The sequence below is a fragment of the Podarcis liolepis genome (assembly GCF_965112155.1).
Source record: "Podarcis liolepis genome assembly, chromosome: 15".
Lineage (NCBI taxonomy): Eukaryota > Metazoa > Chordata > Lepidosauria > Squamata > Lacertidae > Podarcis > Podarcis liolepis.
Window position 1 is genome coordinate 28,559,323 of NC_139566.1, and position 18,773 is coordinate 28,578,095.

Consider the following 18,773-nt stretch of genomic DNA (forward strand, 5'->3'; position numbering starts at 1 on the left):
CGGGCCGACCCTAAAAGGCTTCTAGTGGGCGACATGAGGCTGGGCTGGGCTCCGGCCTCTCACAGATCATCCGTCCACAGTATGTTTGCGTGCGGTGTGGAGAAGAAGGATTTGAACGACGTCGCCTGCTCTGGAGTGACAGGCTTTGCATCTCCCGAGGAACTTTCAGGCCTCAGGACGGACGTCGCTAGGAAACGGCCGGAAGCTGCCGCTCTAGGAGTTCCCTTTTCCCCATACTCACTATCTCTGGGAGGAGGAGCGGCGGGGCTCTATCCGCGCCTGCGCAATCGCCGAATGCGGCAGGTGGGTAAAAATAAAAAATTTGAAGCTCGGGAGCCCCGCCCCTTTTGACGCCCGGCGTCTCCCTCGCGCCCTTCCTTCCCTTCCGCGCCTGCGCGTCGGGCGTGGCTTCGGGCGCCCCTTTCCCTCCCGCTCCGGCCTGGGCCGCCATTTTGGCGCTGCGCTCTGGCGGACGGAGGAGCCGAGAGCGGCTGAGGCGAGCTTGGCGGGCAGGGCCTTGGAAGAGCCGGCCGCTCCTCCCGAGGGGCGAAGGGCGAGCGGGATGCGCCGCCTGAGCTGAGCAGGAGGAGCAGGAGGCCCGCCTCAGCCTCGCCCCTGCGCCCGCCTTCGCTTCCCCCGGGCCCCGCGGCCTGCCTGCCTGCCTCCCCTCCACCTTCCTTCCTTCCCTCCCTCGCCATGTCTTCGTCGTCCTCGTCGGTGGCGTCGGCGGCGCGCTTCGACCCGTCGGACCGCTCGTCGTGGTACGCGGGCCCTCTGTCCCGGCAGGAGGCCCAGGGGCGCCTGCAGGGGCAGCGCCACGGGACCTTCCTGGTGCGGGACTCGGCCACCTGCCCCGGCGACTACGTCTTGTCCGTCTCGGAGAACTCGCGCGTCTCGCACTACATCATCAACTCGCTGCCCGGGAGGCGCTTCAAGATCGGCGACCAGGAGTTCGAGCACCTGCCGGCCCTCCTCGACTTTTACAAGATCCACTACCTGGACACCACCACCCTCATCGAGCCCGCGCCCAGGTCAGGAAGGAGGCACGGAGGCTCCTCGCATGCATACACGCCCCACAGCCAGCCAGCCACTGGCATCCCGAGGGAGCGGCGGGAGCTCTCGTGAAGCCCCGCCAGGTGCCAGGACTAAGTGGCCCATGATGGCCTTGACCTTTGGGGTGCTTCCTCTCCAGAGAGGCCACCTAGGGCCGCTGCAGGAAGCCCACCGTGTCAACACCCCCGGGAACAGGACCACAGGAATTCTCACTGTCAAGCTGCTCTTTTAATGGGGGGTGGTTGAAGTGAGCACCAACACTCCTCCTTATGCCACAGTACGGGGCTAGCCCAGGGCTACTGAGTCTGTATGAGGTCACAGGGTGGCCATGGGGAATCTGTGCATGTGTGCGTGCAAAAAGGCCCATGGAGCTACCTCTGATAGGCGCATATGTCTTCATCTTCCCATGCTGCTGAGATGCGGCAGGTGTTTTCCCAGATGTTTCTGCTCCATGTGAGGGCTGTTGTAGCCCTTAATCTCGTACTGGATGTGGGCATCTCAAATTGATGGGTATGGCTGTCAACTTGCTTTCCTCTCTACTTGTGAGAAGAGGAAACACATGCGGTTGCATTGTGCATGTGTCACAGTTCACACTTGCATATTCTGAAAACCAAGTTAAACCTTGAAGTTACAAGTAAAGAAAAAAAAAATCACCCTCCCTTGTCATCAAACCTGTCCCCCCTCCCCCAGACACATATCAATGCCCATTGCTTTCCTTGCCCACCATTGCCCTGGTCACATCAGGAAGTGCAGCTGCAGTGTGCTACTCCTGTCTTCAGTCATTGTGCATTTCACAGCTTCCCCTCACTTTAACTAGGTTGTAGCTAGCCATGTATGTCCCTCTTCACAATCCGTAAACTGACTGGATTTTGGAGCCCACGATTGGTTGCTGGAAATCTTGAGCATTTGGAATCTGTTTCCTTGATTTGGGTAACCACCTCATTGTAACATATTAAATTTCTTCTCACTTCTGCTTGTCTCCCCAAATAGGGAGATGACAAGTTCTCATAAGATGTAACATGAGGTGGCTTAGTGGTCAGGTAAGGAAGAAGCCAACCAGCAGGATAGGACAACTTCTGGATTTGGCAAGACAATTGGTTGAATGACATAGACATGGGTGCTTCAAAACCAAACATTCTGTATTTTATGAAAGTAGCTGTTCCCTAAAGCTGTGTTACATTTCTAAATAGCTGTTCTGTTGGTAGAAAAGGGCACAGCTGTGCACTGCCCTGTTACTTCTCCTGAGATTATTGTTTCCATCCGTCCGTCCGTCCCCAGCAAAAAAAAAAAGGGCACTGAGCTCTAGCCTCTCCTGCTTCAGTAGTAGTTGCTGCTGTGTTCAACAGGGCCAATGAATGTGGCTCACATACGTTTCCCCCCCCCCAGGGGGGCTTCTATTGAGTATGACATACACTAGCCACAAAGAATTCCCTCAAACATTTCAACCCTAATTTAAGAGATCAGTTATCTGCTACTAATCCTCCTGTCTTCTTTAGGTATCCAGCTGCACTGATGGGATCTGGATCAGCCCCCGTCATGACTGCTGCAGAAGATAACGTGGAATACGTCCGGACTCTTTATGACTTTGCTGGAAACGATGCAGAGGATCTGCCATTTAAAAAGGGAGAGATCCTGGTCATTGTAGAGAAACCTGAAGAACAGTGGTGGAGTGCCAGAAACAAAGATGGCCGTGTTGGGATGATTCCTGTTCCTTATGTTGAGAAGCTTGTCAGATCTTCCCCACATGGAAACAGGAACAGGAATTCCAACAGCTACGGGATTCCTGAGCCTGCCCATGCTTATGCTCAGCCTCAGACGGCCAGCCCTCTTCCCAACATAGCCAATACGCCTGGGGCAGTCATCACTCCCCTCCCATCCACACAGAATGGACCAGTCTTTGCCAAAGCGATTCAAAAGAGAGTTCCATGTGCTTACGACAAGACTGCCTTGGCGCTAGAGGTAAGCTTTTCAGCTGGCTGGACGTGAGGCTTGGCTATCCTGTCTAAAGGGAGTGTCTGCAGTCTTTCCGTTAAGGGGGTTTTAAGCTATTTTTGTATTAGCGTACTTCTATAGTTGCATATGGGCCTGTGACCAGGAGGGTGCCTGCTTTTCATGTTGACTCTGGCATCTGCAGAATTCAGCTTTAGGAATCTTGGCTAGCAGGTGCCAGGAAGGGTTCACAGGGCTGCTACCCTAGGTCAAACATTGGATTGGCAGTGGGAAGAAAGCAGCCTCACATGTCATCGTTATTATTATTATTATTATCATCATCATCATCATTATCGTATCCTGTCCATCTGGCTGGCTATCCCCAGCAACTCTGGGCAGCTCCCAACACAATATTAAAAACACGATAAAACATTAAAAACTTCCCTAAACAGGGCTGCCTACAGATGTCTTCTAAAAGTCAGATAGTTGTTTATTTCCTTGACATCTAATGGGAGGGCATTCCACAGGGCGGGCACCACCACCAAGAAGGCCCTCTGCTTGGTACCCTGTAACTTCGCTTCTCTCAGGGAGGGAACTGCCAGAAGGCCCTCGGAGCTGGACCTCCGTGTCCGGGCTGAACGATGGGGGTGGAGACGCACCTTCAGGTATACAGCGCCAAGGCCCTTTAGGGCTTTAAAGGTCAGCAAATACTTTGAATTGTGCTTGGAAACATACTAAGAGCCAATGAAGATCCCATATGGTCCCAGCAGACACTTCTGGTCACCAGTCTAGCAGCTGTATTCTGGATTAGTTGTAGTTTCCGAGTCTGGTGTAGTGTCCTGGTTAAGTTCACTCCCTACAAATCCTGGCCTAAAACAGAGCCAGCCACTTGGGTCACTTTAGTGAAATGCAGTGAGAAACAGGCTGTTGGCTGCTCATGAGTCTTGGTTGGTGCTGGTATTTGTTAGGTAGGTTTAAATTACATCATCTGCCCCAGGTCACTTGGATGGGGCAGGATAGTAATCACATTTAGATGTAAGGCATTAAGCTGTGTAAAACTGGTACACTGAGGGTGCTTCTCCTGACTGCTCTGTGCACACCTTCCCTTAAGGACCTTAAAGCTTTTAAGACTGCTGTTTTCAGGTGGTTGTTAGTGTTGAGGCAGAGATGGTCTGTTCCTGTACTTTTCAGGTAGTTTGTTGCAGAAATCAGCCTTGGCTGCAGGTCTGCCCACCTCGTCTGCTGCTCAGCTTTGGACAGTGAAATTCATGTGTGTGCATTCACAGGTGGGGCGTCTTAAAGGACCTTGTCTAGTCTAGCTCTCTGTTCCATACAGGAAATTCAGAACAAATGGTTGCCCAGCCTCTGCTCAAAGCCTCCCAACCAGATAGAGCTCAGCATCACCACCCCTCTCTGTCATTGACTCCATTGCTGAATTACTCTTACTGTTAAGAAGTTCCTCCTCATGTTCAACTGAAATCCAGCTTTCTGTGACTGAAAGTCCATTAGATCATGTCCTTCCCTACAGCCTCACCAAGCTCAGGTTTCAGCAGTCCCTTCAGTCTTTCCTCATAGGACTTGCTGGGCATCCCCCTGACTATCTTTACTGCCCTTCTGAATATCTTCCAGTTTCTTTTGGCAGCCACCTTACACTGCAGCAGCCACAGATGAGTTCTGACTAGTCCAGAATCAAAGGAGAACTGTTATTAGCCAGCCCATAGTAATAAACCTTATTGCACGTAGCCTTTGCAAACTTCCCATCAGTTCATACCACAGACTAATAGTTTACATAATAAAACGTACATTGATACCGTAGATTTAAATATGTCGTAAATAAAATCCATATCCACCATATTTACTGCACATAAAACTTGGTTCAGTTCTTTAACAACGTTCATAAAAAAGTGTGCATGTAATTTCTCGGCATCTAGGCCAAGTAACAGTGCAATATAAAAGTAACAGGAAATTGGTCAATAATGGCATTTCTTGAGGGGTTCTACTCAGGTACAGTAAAATAATAAATAGTGAGATATATCTTCTGTAGACCTGCATCCAAAGAGGCATTATTGCTCTGAATGGAGCATGCATTTTTATTTCCCTTCAGGATATGTGAATGGTATTACAGTGGTACCTCAGGTTACATACGCTTCAGGTTACAGACTCAGCTAACCCAGAAATAGTACCTTGGGTTAAGAACTTTGCTTCAGGATGAGAACAGAAATTGTGCTCCGGTAGCGTGGCGGCAGCAGGAGACCCCATTAGCTAAAGTGGTGCTTCAGGTTAAGAACAGTTTCAGGTTAAGAACAGACCTCTGGAACGAATTAAGTACTTAAGCCAAGGTACCACTGTACATGGAACCAATGTTCTGCAAAGGCCTTACATAACTAACTGTTTTAAACTGTTTCTGAATTGTATTTTTAAGTTCCTCTAACTTGCCCTGTAACCTTACAGTGAAGGACAGATAAGAAATCAAAAGAATAAGAATAGTTTAATGTATTGGTCACTTTCCACAAAGAGTCCCAAACTGACTGACAGAAATAAGTAGGTTGCTGAGATGTTTGCTTAATGCTTTTGCACTGACAGTAAAGATGGTCAGCAGTTTTATCTTTAGCAAACATCTCGGAAGATAAAACTGTTGACCATTTTTACTAGGGGTCGGTAATGGGCTGGTTCACTCCAGTGGAGATCCCTCCATGGGCCAGATTGTGTGCGCACATTAGTGCGTGGGGCCGCAATTTCCAACGTCTGTGCAGACATGTTTTCCGGCATCTGAGCATGCGCAGATGCGATTTCTGGCACCGCGGAAGTGAGTCGCTGCGCTGCGCCGGTTAGGTGCAGCGCGTGGGGACTCACCGAGCAGGCGGCTTGATTCAGGGGCAGCTCGTGGGCCGTTTAAACGACCCCCGTGGGCCGCTTGTGGCCCATGGGCCTTAGGTTGTCTACCCTTGATCTTTACTGTCAGTGCAAAATGTGAGCACATCAAATGATCAGTGGCAGATTTCAACTATAAGATTTTTGCAGTGAAGAAATACAACCTTTCACTTTAGTTATAACAGTGGCTTCTAAAGCTTCTCCTGGCCTTACTGTGATTATATTGTGGGGAATACAATGAAACCTGTAATCCTTTTAAGTAGAGCAAAATATGCCAGATTGCAGCACCTCCAAGGAATTCTTGACTTCTTCTCTCCGATCTCAGAGTCACTTAATGACTGTTTCCTGCCTGCCTTGTGGAGGAAACTGAGCCTGGACCTTTTGCAAGAGACTCATTACTGGGTTTTGAAATAGTTTATTTTATTTTCATTTTAAACTTGCTAGCTAAGAGTTCAGAATTGGCTGCTTTTTCTGTCCATTTCATTGATTGTGCCAGGTGCCCTTTTCTTCCTCCCTTGGTTTCCCACTCCAGCGCTTTCCTCTTCTCCCTCATTTCCCTTCTTCTCCCCCCTCCCAAAAAATGTTTTACAAATAATGGAAATAAGATGATATTTTAAATTATGGTTGGGGGAACTATAGTGAACCCACCCTGCCCAGTGAGGCTGGACTGCAACTCTCATCATCCTTACCCTTTGCCATGTTAAGTGGGGTGGGGGCTGATGGGAGTTGGAGTCCCACAGCAGCTGGAGGTTGCCCACAGATGCTGGCCGGCACTGTTAAACTCAACTTCTTTGGCACATTTTCATTTCATGCCATCCTTATCTGTGAGTTCTTCAGAAAGTGTGTTGTTCCTCTTTAGCTGTGGCCGTTGTGGCCATGGACTGTTAACATCCCAAGTGTTTAAGTGGGTTGCTTAACTTAAATGTGGAAATACTTTGCTGCGGCTGATAGCTGCTAAGTGATGACTTCAGCCTTGTAAGGATTTGGGGCTGGTATTTCCTTGTTGGTGGTTTCCATCTGCTTGTTGCTAATTTCCGGGGTAAAACTGGTGAGGACAAAGGAGGATTAAGTGACTCGGGGCAGAATCCAGCCAGACCTTCTTGGCAAGGTCCACTGGAATGAATGGGGCATAAGCATTAGTTGTGGGGCTTGTGCTGACACTTGTGGCTTGAACAGTAACTTGGAACTTAGCTGCAGGCTTAGCAGTGAGTCAGAGGAAATTATGCGCCTGAGGTGCCTCATTCCTTTTTTATCCCTGTGTCTCTCAGCTCAAAGAAGGAGCGTGGCAGGCATGAGTAAGCTTGTAGTGACTTGCCCGTTCCTAAGTCTCTATAGTCTACATGGTCTGGGACACGTGATACAAGATTTCCCTAAAATACACCCAGGCTTCCTCATTTGGATGGGACAACCCGCTTCCCAAATGCCAGTGTGCCACCCCTTCCCCCCAGTTTCTGTCTTCCAAATAGAGCCAGGCCTCTCTCCGCTGCTCCCCCACAAGTGAAGTGACAACCTGTTTTCTTGACATTGAAATAATCCATTATGACTTTTTCCCAAATCTCACGGGACCCACCTTATTTAAATATCTGAAAGGTCACTCAGGCAGTTCCAATTAAAGGAAATTATTAGTCTTTCAGTGCAAATACATCTGACCATAATGCCAACATGGTGCTCAGCAGACAAGCAGAGTTGTAATAATGCCAGTTTTGTAGAGGAGGCGGATGCCCGGGGGCCACTTGGCCATAGCTGGCCTTTTGCTGGCTCTGAGGTTCTCAACCTGTGAGGAGGAATCTTTCTGATATGGCTTTGGGCTTTTCCCCTTTGGGAGGAGGTGGACAGAAAGGAAGCATCACATGGGAGCTCTGAAGTCTCACAAATGCAGCAGAGCCTCTCCTCGTGGCTCACTTTTGACATCCATGTTCTCAAGGTGGGCTTTGTCAGCTGCCCCAAGAAGCCCAAGGTCTGTCTGTCTTTTGACTTGGTTGTGTTGCTCACTACCTAGGACCAGGTACATTTCTTTACATAAGGGAGCAAGTAAAAATGTAGACCTTCTACCGTCCCATTCTTTTGTGTATGCTTTGAGACCATTCCTGCTGCATCCTGATAGTCACTGTTTATTTATTTAAAATATTTATAGCTCAGCCCTCATCTTCTAGCAAGCAGCAGCAAACCTTTAAGCGAGAGCAACGCCTGCTGCTGCTGTTGCCGCCACAACCTTTGAGCGGCTCTTGGGTGCTTGGTTGGGCCTTCTCTGTGGCAGCATCTAAGCCAGGGGTAGGCAGCCTAAGGCCCATGGGCCACAAGCGGCCCACGGGGGTCGTTTAACCGGCCCACGAGCCACCCCCAAATCAAGCTGCCCGCTCGGCGAGTCCCTGCCCGCTGCGCTAAAGCAGCACAGCGTGAGGACTCACTTCGACGGTGCTGGAAATCGCGTCTGCGCAGACGCCAAAAATCACGTCTGTGTAGACACAGACGCCGGAAATTGCGCGCGTGTGATCTAGTCCACGGAGGGATCTCTGCCGGAGTCAACCGGCCCAGACGAGGTAAACCTTGCCGACCCCTGATCTAAGCTGTGGAATTGCCTCCCTGCTGTTATGCCTCTACTTCCTTTGATACAGGAGATACCCACCTATTCTTCTGGTTGTAAACTGTTTTAACTGATTTTAATACTTCATTTTTGCTTTGTTGTAACCCACCCTGGGACCTGATGGCAAACAGCTCCAATTAATAAGAACAAGGTGTAATAATAAGTGGAGGTAGTAATTATCAATGTCATTTCCTTCTGAAGTCTGCCCATTGCTGCTTGTCATGGAAATTATTAAACATATATTTAGCCTACACTTTAAGGTGTCTGCCTTCCTATCCCAAGGCAGATTGCAATGTGTCAGTTACTACTCTACAATATTAAAATTCCAACATTTAAAAATAAACTGATCAGTGATAAAACCACCCAAATGTAGATCAGAATAACAAATTCTTCAGGGCTTTCCTGAAGGCTAATGGAGGGGGGGCACCTCATTCCTTGAGGTGTGTGTTCCAGAAATATGGGATGGGGGAACCTGTGGACTGGTGAGCCAGGTCTTGGCTGCTGATTTCTACCTGAGTACAGGCTGTCCTGTATCCTGCCCCTCTGTTGAAATTGAATTCCCAAGCACTGCCAAACTGCATACTTGACCCTTTATGGGGTCTATAATTATGGCCTTATGATCCAAGTTGAAAGTTTGCAGAAGATGCCATCCAGGCAGAGGCTGCCCTGTCCTTCCCCACCTCCTGCCTAGTTCAGCTTCCCCCCTCCTGCACATCAGGACACTTTCTGCTCTGGGATCAAGTTTTATTTTGTCTTAAGAAGTTCCTAGTATTATTATGTGTCCTACTTTTGTCTGATTTTTTTTTTTAATTATTGCAAGCTACTCTGGGTGTAAAAAGTTATAAAATGAAGTAGCTCAGAGGCTCCCAAGAGGGTCTTCTTTTCTTTCAGTTTTGGCCTTAAATTAACTATTAAATTAGCTATGTTAATGACCAAAATCAAAACCTTGTTATACCAACCACTCAATATTCTCCGTGGAGAGGGTACACTAAGTAGTATGTTTAAACGCTGAATGTGTAAGTTTTATGTGCAGAGTCTGTGGATAAAACAAACAGCATTAGATGTACTGCTGGATAAGTGTTTCATAGCTCTTGTATTTGTTTAAAAAACAATTTAAAATTGTTAAAATAAAAATAAAGGGGAAAGCATTCTGAAGGGCAAACATTCTGAAATGACATCTAATGCTCATGCTGGCCATTATAACCCTTCAGCCCACTAATACTTTTAGGTCATCCAGAAAAACAAGCCCTCCTCTCATCTTATAATTGCCCCCAATCTTCATACAGAGTAAAAGAAAGAACTGGCATTATAGGAAACCTATACAGGTTTTTGGGGGGAAATTGCAGCTGGGCCCATTTAAACTCCTCCTTACTCAGCTTCGCTTGGCAATTTGAGGGCAGCCACTGCAGGAAACAGGTGGGCTCTTGTTTTGGTCCAGCGTAGCTTTTCTCACTTGGAGTGTGTTGCTGTGGGAAGAAGGTGCTGCTTCTTAGTTGCTGTTAGTTTAAGAGTTGTAGGTTTTCACCTCTGTGAAATGCCTCCTCATGTCTTAGTGGAAGGACAAGGGACTCGTGCTATTTTATTTTACCCTTTCAATGGTTTCTGGACCTTCCTTCCCCAGAGAAGAAATAGAACTGGGGCTTTTAGTGTCACTCAGATCTCCTTCTCCTCAAATGGCATTGGGGTGCTTTTTCTTCCAAGCCTGGGGGCTGGGCTGGACTTGAGTGAGGGGGGCGGAACAGGCCACTTTCCATGGGCTGCTATTCCTGGGGTGGCTTTTAGGACCACCAGCCACTGCCACCTTGTAGCAGGCCATGAATGGTGCTTTCTAAAGTTAAGCTTCATTTTTCAGGTGTAGTTCCTATACGTAGAAATAATTTGACTGTTTCCAGCCACGTCCTAAGGTGTTTTTCCCCCCCTTTCAACTTTGCAGGTTGGTGACATCGTGAAGGTCACAAGGATGAATATCAATGGTCAATGGGAAGGTGAAGTTCATGGTAGAAAAGGGCTCTTTCCTTTCACACACGTCAAAATAATTGACCCTCAGAATCCTGATGAAAACGAATGATTCCTGTTGGCACATTTCTCTGTTGCTGCTTCATTTTCCTGGCTATCATGAGCATCATCGGAAGTGCAATGATGACTGTTAATGGCGCCTTGTAAGCATTGTCCATTTTTTCCAGCTTGCTGCAATTTGACAGCCCTGTAGTATCTGTTTGGAATGCATACAGCTGAAGTTGCTTGTGGGCCCTCGTGCGGCAATGACGTCGTCCAAAACTTAAAAGTTTCACCTGGAAGGATTTTGGACCTTGAGCTCCAGAAGATTGGTGATGTCACCCAGGTAGAAGAACAGAGGGTGGAACGTCAGCTGACCTGGCCAAGGTTTCTGTCCATGGGCAACATTCTACTCAGGAGGAGAATTCTAAGCAACTTTGTCCAGAACCTACGTAATTTTATTTTTCCTTCCAGGGCAGGGAACACTTGATTTGAGAGGAAATAATCTGTTTAAGCAGTTAGAATAATAGTGTCTTTAGGCTATAATTGATGCTTGTGTATTATTAGCAAGACAGTTCTGTGAGTTTGTCGTTGACCTAGAAACAAGTTTGGGATGGCGGCAAAATGTCATTTTAAAGAATTGCATTGAGCAGGGTCTTCTATTTATAACCGTGACACATAACTGGTCTGTTTTGCCATACACTTGTCTAAAATTTTGCTGTTTTGTTTGCAAAACCATGGCAGTTTTTTGTTTTTTTAAAAAAGCTGAATCTGACAGTCACTAGATGCAAGATTTTAAAAGATAGTCTTTCACAAGCTTGGTTGAAATTGGCACTTTCTGCCTCTTTTAAAAAGCAAAACCACCAACCATTGATAATCTCCAATGGGAATATAGACGTAATGAAATGTTTTTACCATTTAAACCTTTTAACTCTCCTGTGCCCTTCTGTACAAATGTCTCTGTTAGATTCTAACTATCATAACGAGGAATGGTAAATGCAGAAACTTGAATGTGGGTTTTGTCATTTGAAGAACTGACTCTCTAGATGATGATTTTTAAAAGTTTAGTTGGCACGTGTTGTCTCTTGAGGATTTTGGACTTCTGAGGAGCCTCATGTTCAACTCAGTATTAAAGTGCCTTAATTTGGGATGAAAGTTGCTGAAGGGGATGCCATTTCAGCTTTAAGGTCTACAGAGAAGCAGTTCAGTTCACTGATCCTTAAAACCCTGTAGTGACTGTTGATGGTCTGAAGAAGCACGATTTTACTGCCAAACATACTGTGAATTAGGCTAGCCTTGATACTCCCAGAAAGCATTTTCCCACCTTAGGTGCTAAGACCCTCCGTGATGGACAGCAGCACAGTTGTCCTAGAGAATAGCCAGGCAGGTGCCCCTCTTGATCTGTCTTGAGTTACGGTGGAGTAGTACTACTGAGCTTTGTGTTTAGGAATATTTAAGCTGCAATAAATGTCAGTCTGCCATAATAAGATAATCCTACTACATAGAGGCCCTCACTCTCCCGAGCTGTCCTTAAATGACAGCTTATAGATATAGACTGTGTGCAACTTCTGCCTTGAAAAGCTGCAGAAGCAGCACTTGTGTGTGCGTTTGTGCGTGTGTGTGTGTGTGTGCATGATGGGATGCTTTTTATTTACCCTGCTCTCAGCAGGCAGCGAGGAGTCTGATGCTGGAGCCCAGGAGCTGTTGCTTCCTTGCCTCTCGTCAGACTCTTTGCTGCCTGGTAAACTAATGTTAGGATTGCAAATAAGAATCTCTGCACATGAGTGTCTGTTAACCCGGACCACAAGCAAGACTAAGCTGGTGGCTTCTGAGGCAGGTGAGAGCTTTTAAGTCCACCTGAAGCCAAAGAGTGGCTTCTGTCATGGCTAACGAGTGCAGCTCAAGTGTAGCACACTAAGTTGATTTTGATGGTAAAACTTGCATCAAAATGTTTATTTGCTGTTTTATTATGATAAAATTATTTTCATACTAAAAAAAACCCCAACCAATCATGTTTAATCTGTCTGTAAACGTCACCAGTTTTTCCTCTTGGCTTCTGGCTGGGCTGTGTCTCGGAGAAGCTGCTGTCCCTTCCTGGGGCTAGTTTCCGGTTAATCGTAAGACCTCATCAATCTATGCATTACGATGTAAGGTGCCAAAAAGCCTTGCAGTGCAATCCTTGGCATGTTTACTCAAAGTAAGTCCCATTTATCTCAGTAAGCCTTGCTCCCTCAGTGAGTGTGCATAGGGTTGGGTTTCAAATTAGTAATTGGTTGAAATGTCTGCTGTCAAAACCATCTTGGGAAGGTTTTCCCTTATCCTGCTGTACAGATGAATGGATCCCTGATAGAGGGGGGGAACTGGCAAAAGTGCCGATAGAAATCATGATTGTTTACAAATCAGGCAGGAATGCATCAAAGGGAATCTCCTGTTTGGCTGGGCCTCTTGGGGGGGCCCCGACCATTATTTTTTTGTAAAGGGACAGAAAGCGTTCGCTGTGCCATTTCATGTGCCTGCAATAACTTTTTGTATTGTATAATGAACATTCTGGAACTGGGTTGGCTGTCCTGTGTGTGTAGTGATTTACTCCGATGTCTCCAGCAGAACGCGAAACTTGACTGCTCTCTTCCCTTGTGGGACCAGTAGAAGCGTTCTGGGGAGCTGTAAATGTTCCTCTTGACCTAGTTTGGGTTGTTATAAATGCAAACATATCCAGACCCATTTTTTGCAGAGGGGGGGAAAAAGGTGGCCTTGTACTTAAAAGACAGTCTTCACTGTGCAAACATTTTTACATAATGGAAGTATCATTTGAATTTCAGGCAATAATGTGTTATGCTTTAAGCCTTATTGTGGGGATCATCATAGCTTGTTTTTATTTTATTTTGTGCTACAGAATTAACAGTATTAAATATATTCTTAGAACACACACAGTGTCTTTTGTTAAAATTAATGCCTTTTTTGTTTTCTTAGTTTACTTCACTGGAGGTCCCACACCCAGCCATTGCTCCGTTGGCGTACTCTCAATAAAACATGCATCCAACTTGCAGCAATAGTTGTCATCTTGACATATGCCTTGAATGTTCACCGTCATGCTGGCTGCCAGCGTCAGGCTTTCCTGTGATAGCAGAAGATACTCTGTGCAAGAGGATCTCATTCCCTTCCCCACAGTACTCTTGTGGCTGCAAGAGAGTGGGTCTCTTACCCTGCATGTCACTGGTTCCTAGCATTTAGAAAAGAACAGTGCTCTCTGAATATGCTTAAAGGAACATTTCCTTTATAGCTCCTGGACTCCTGGAACTGAGAAGTGGTAGGGAGTATTCACAGCTCTAGCAGTGATCCATGCCCTAACAGAGTTGTCCCATCCTAGGATTTGGGGCAGGGTACAAGAGAGAAAGGGGGCGCTGTCATTGTTTCACCTGCAGCAAATGGATTAGAGACCTTTCAGCTGATTAATACTTTTCCATAAGGCCTCCTTTCTCTTGCTGGAGATTTGTGCCTTTGTAGGTAGCTCTGTGTCTCCTTGTCAGGTGGAAAAAGAGAGATCTGCCCAGAGCACTGTGTGTGTGTGTGTGTGTGTGTGTGTGTGTGTGTGTGTGAGAATGGGCTTCAAAAACCAATGAAACATTCTGCCATTTTATTGGGATGGCAGGAGTGGATGTGGAGATGTATGTCTTGGCAACTGTCCCAATTTCCAAGCCAGCGTCTTGACACATGCTCCAAACAAGCTTACCAGGGTTTAGAATGGCTGCTGCTTGGTGAAGAAATGCAAAGGGGAGAAGGGTAAGAAGCCTTTCTTTGCAAGAAGTATAAGGCAGATCTCACAAAGTCTCCCCTACCCTCAAGTCTTCCTCCTAGCCCTCTACCAGCAGGCATAGGGGAACAAGGAATATTGGGTCCAGTCTGCCATGGTGCCTGCGGGGTGGCCTGAGGGCCCCTGCGTACTGTAGTCTGTAGGAAACCCAGAGTAGCTCATAGGGCGGTAGGGTGTCGGTGGAGGAACCACCCACTGGCTGAAGCTTTGGTCAGGGGTGTAGGGGCTGTACATGGGCCTCCGGGATCCTGCTTTCCCTGCAGGGTCAACAGCCATGGCCACCATCCCAGAGTAGTCCTGTGGAGGGAGAGTAGCAGGAAGTGGGGGGAGATTGGTGGCGAAGCCGCCGTCTGCTAGTTTGGGGTCTTGCTCAGGAACTGGGGCAAAATCCAGCTGCGGGGGTCTGGCTCGGAATTCACTGAGAGATACTCTGTCGCGGAGGGCCCCCGAAAAGGAGCCTTCGCCAGCCTCGTGAAACCTAAAAGAGAAACCAAGAAGAAGATGGAAACAAGGCAGAGCCCACCTCAAGAAGCAGGACCTTTCAGGGGTCCTGGTAGCAGCCTCCGCAGGTGGGCATCTTCTGAGAAAGCGTAAAAATGTGACCTGGGGCTTTGGTCCCGCCACCCAAGAAACCTCTTAACTCCACAAGGGCAGCACCCCATCCGTCCATCTAACCACCCACTGTGCATTGTCGGCCACCTTTCCACATGGAAACCAGCCAAATCAGCCATTAAAAGCTTTTACATTTGGAATTGCTTGCTCATTCGTTCACTGCTAACGGAAATGAACACCAGCGGAGGGGAATCTCGTGGGGAAGTGTTTGCCTCTTGCCCTGACTGTGTTTCTGTATTTATAGAAATATATCTCTGCTGCCTTTTGGCTCTCACCGCCCCAGCAAGGCGGCTTACAAATTCCATTCTTACGATACATAAAAAGGTTTCAGGTGTGTTTGAAGTGCAGAGAAGAAAATCAAATCTGCTCAGCGGAATAGTATAAAGAGCCTTTGCCTGAGCTTCTGGGACCCAGTAAGAGCCACCCCCTTGGAACAGAGACAATCCTGATGGGCCATTATGGCAGGAGTGTCTACAAAGTGATGCTACTCCCTAGCCCTCTCTTACCTGTATGCTTGTAAGGAGGAAGAGGGAGGCGGGGGAGGTGTTGGCACTTGCTCTTCTTGGGTGGTCCTTGCACTCTCCTCCACCCCTTGAGACAGAGCCTCTGCAGGGACAGAGGAGGAAGGGTGGCTGTTGTGCTCCGAGACCCAGATGGGGTAGCTGCCGGTGCCGACTGGAATGGCATAGCTCTCCTCCTTCACCTCCATGTTTTCATGCCTCGTAAGATCTGACACACACAGAAAACCAACAGTGAGAGCTTCCTCTACCAGGTCCATCTCCCAGCAGAAAAGCCTGCAAGGTACCTGGTCTGGTACCTACACCTGAACACAGCACCTGTGTTGAGGCTGCTTGAAGAGTCATGGGCTCACCTGAGGAGGCCTCAGAGCTGCCTAAGGACGGGTGGGTGGTGCTTGCTGGTGTCACAAACCAGGAGCCAGACAAGGTGCCCATCATGGCATTAGCCAGGGGGATAAATCTTTTATGGCAGACCCCAGATCTCCCCTCCCTCCCCTCATTTTTGGCTTTGCTTGCATAGAGCTGTTGAGGCAGAGACATGCAGCCCACCCATTGCTCAGCTGTATCAGCATATAAATTAGCTTTTGCAAATATTCTGAGCTTGTGTGTCTGGCCATTGAGTACTTGGCAACTGCATGACTGACATGCGGTGGGCAGGGGGTGACTGAAACTGAAACTCTGGCATATGGTTGTTGGATTTAGGTCTTTGCTGTGTGGCCTAATCCAGATGTTGTAGAGGTGTGTGTGCTCACCTGCTGCTTGCTGTGGGGGAGACGTTCCCCTTTGCTCCATTGGGAGCTTTTCTTTCCAGTGCCAGTTCAAGGACCCCAATCTGGACTGGAATGACTGCAGGGGGCAAATAATTAAAGCCCCCCCCCAACCGCCATCTAGATCAGGTCCCCAGACTTTTTTGTTAAGCCAATCACACCAAAATGGCTAATGGGATGCTTGAGGGCCAAACAAGATGGCTTGTGTTGATTGGGTGGCAGCTCTTCCTAATTTAACACACTCAGAGGAATTTTACAAAATAAGAAAGTGAATAAATACTGGCTAATAATAATAATAATAATGTATTTATACCCCGCCCATCTGGCTGGTTTTCTCCAGCCACTCTGGGGGGCATCCGACGGAATATTAAAATATAATAACCTATTAAACATTACTGTATTTTTCGCTCTATAGGGCGCACTTTTTCCCTCCTAAAAAGCAAGGGGAAATGTGTGTGCGTCTTCTGGAGCGAATGCAGGGGGGAGGCAGGCGGGAAAAGCCCCCAAGAGCCGCACACAAACTCCGTGCGGCTCTTGCGGGCTTTTCCCTAGGAGGGAGAAGGGACTGACTGGCCACATCAGTCCCTTCTCCCACCTTGTAGAAAAGCCCACAGGCTTCGTCAGTCCCTTCTCCCTCCTCGTAGAAAAGCCCGCAGGAGCCGTGCACTCCTTAAAGGGTGCGCGGCTCCTGTGGGCTTTTGCGGGAGATGGAGGAATTCCCCCACCTCCTGCAAAAGCAGGGAGATGGTTTGTGAAAAGCGCACAGGCTGCGCGCAGCCTGTCCGCTGCTCCCAGAGCTGGGGGGGGGGGAGAAATCATATTTTTCCCCTTGATTTCCCCCTCTGAAAACTAGGTGTGCCCTATGGTCAGGTGCGCCCTATGGAGCAAAAAATACAGTAAAAGCTTCCCTAAACAGGGCTGCCTTCAGATGTCTTCTAAAAATCTGGTAGTTGTTTTTCTCTTTGACATCTGGTGGGAGGGCGTTCCACAGGGTGGGCGCCACCACCAAGAAGGCCCTCTGCCTGGTTCCCTGTAACCTCACTTCTCGCAGTGAGGGAACCACCAGAAGCCCCTTGGAGCTAGACCCTGGTGTCCAGGGGTGGAGACGCTCCTTCAGGTATACTGGGCCGAGGCCGTTTAGGGCTTTAAAGGTCAGCACCAATACTTTGAATTGGGCTCGGAAACGTACTGGGAGCCAGTGTAGGTCTTTCAAGGCCGGTGTTATATGGTCTCGGCGGCTGCCCCCAGTCACCAGTCTAGCTGCTGCATTCTGGATTAGTTGTAGTTTCCGGGTCACCTTCAAAGGTAGCCCCTCATAGAGCGCTTTGCAGTAGTCCAAATGGGAGATAACTAGAGCATGCACCACTCTGGCGAGACAGTCTGCATAACTTATACAAGCTGTGTATTTTTTATTTTTAGGGGTGGGGAAGAGCAGAGCATGGATGGGTCTACCATTGAATTATTTCTACCTGTAGCTACTAGAAAGAAAGCAGAACCAGTTTGGTTTTTGAAAAGTAAGTTCTGTTAAGTCACTAGTGGTTCCTTTTCTGCCCATCTCCAGCCTCCAGCACACCTGTAGCATGCTTTGGAAATGGGGAGCCAGATATAGAATGGATGCCAGCACATTGCAGGGGATTCTGAGCAGCCTTTTGGTTCCGCCATCTGCATGATCAGCTGTACAGTGGTACTTTGGCTCTCGAACTTAATCCGTTCCGGGAGCCCTTTCGACTCGCAAAACCGTTCAGAAACTGAGGCACGGCTTCCGATTGCCTGCAGGAGCTTCCTGCACTCAAGCGAAAGCCGCGTCAGATGTTTGGCTTCTGAAAAACTTTCACAAACCGGAACACTTCTGGGTTTGCGGCATTTGGGAGCCAATTTGTTTGGGAGCCAGGGCATTCAAGTACCAAGGTACCACTGTAATTTTTTCCCAAACGCAAATACGTTTGCTGTTGAAATAAATTATTTGTAGTAGCGAATGCAGGCCGGTGTATGAACCGGCTCACATTTTGAGGAAGGAAAACATTGCATCTTTGCACCTCACTGTGGCCCATAAAAACCTGCCAAGCTCTTGGTAAAGTCAGCCAGATGCCGGGTGCCCTGTTTGTGGTTTTTTTTTTGGGGGGGGGCCAATCAAGGCAGGTGATGCATCTACCCAATACCTGGCAGGGTTGTTGTTTGTTACCTGGTTCCTCCACGCCAAGTGTGGGTCCTTCCATCAATGTCCTCTTCTGACCTTTGGCTGAACTGCTTTTCTGAACTTTTCCCTCTCTGAGGAAAGAGAAGTCAATGGTAGGCGTTTTGCAGCTCTCTAGATTGGACCTTCCAAACCCCTGCTAGATGAGGAGCAGGGTAGGGCCCTGGGTTTGCCACAGATGCCTTAAAATGGCGTAAGATCTTCCTCTTTGTCATGCAGGGACAGTCACAACTGTGCCTTTTAAAGGGCAGGTCCCATGGGTTAAACCACATAGCCTAGGACTTGCCGATCAGAAGGTTGGCGGTTTGAATCCCCGCGATGGGGTGAGCTCCCGTTGCTCGGTCCCTGCTCCTGCCAACCTAGCAGTTCGAAAGCACGTCAAAGTGCAAGTAGATAAATAGGTACTGCTCCGCCGGGAAGGTAAATTGTGTTTCTGTGT

At 48.1% G+C, this 18,773-nt stretch overlaps 2 protein-coding genes across 4 annotated transcripts in view; one reads left to right on the top strand and one right to left on the bottom strand.

Annotated features, from left to right (window-relative positions):
* On the top strand, positions 1–13,358 carry CRKL (CRK like proto-oncogene, adaptor protein). Its single transcript, XM_083478860.1, has 3 exons — positions 1–1,031; positions 2,550–3,012; positions 10,371–13,358. Exons 1-3 carry the CDS (start codon positions 697–699, stop codon positions 10,503–10,505), a joined length of 933 nt encoding a protein of 310 aa, XP_083334986.1. The 5' UTR covers positions 1–696; the 3' UTR covers positions 10,506–13,358.
* The window catches only part of LOC310694904 (T-box-containing protein TBX6L-like), a 23,717-nt gene continuing 16,138 nt past the window's right edge, over positions 11,195–18,773 (bottom strand). For all 3 annotated transcript variants that reach the window (XM_083478730.1, XM_083478731.1, XM_083478729.1), the window contains 3 exons: positions 18,323–18,408; positions 15,362–15,584; positions 11,195–14,721 (listed from right to left, as the gene is read on the bottom strand). In XM_083478730.1, the coding sequence (XP_083334856.1) occupies positions 14,292–14,721; positions 15,362–15,584; positions 18,323–18,408 (739 nt within the window). In that variant the 3' untranslated portion in view covers positions 11,195–14,291. The remainder of the gene's footprint in view (positions 14,722–15,361; positions 15,585–18,322; positions 18,409–18,773) is intronic.

What these genes read in the sequence shown, in the direction of transcription:
- CRKL (XM_083478860.1), top strand. Translation starts at nt 697, where the DNA reads ATGTCTTCGTCGTCCTCGTCGGTGGCGTCGGCGGCGCGCTTCGACCCG. An exon ending in CTCATCGAGCCCGCGCCCAG is followed by an intron (nt 1,032 to 2,549) that starts GTCAGGAAGGAG and finishes TGTCTTCTTTAG; the next exon opens with GTATCCAGCTGCACTGATGG. An exon ending in AGACTGCCTTGGCGCTAGAG is followed by an intron (nt 3,013 to 10,370) that starts GTAAGCTTTTCA and finishes TCAACTTTGCAG; the next exon opens with GTTGGTGACATCGTGAAGGT.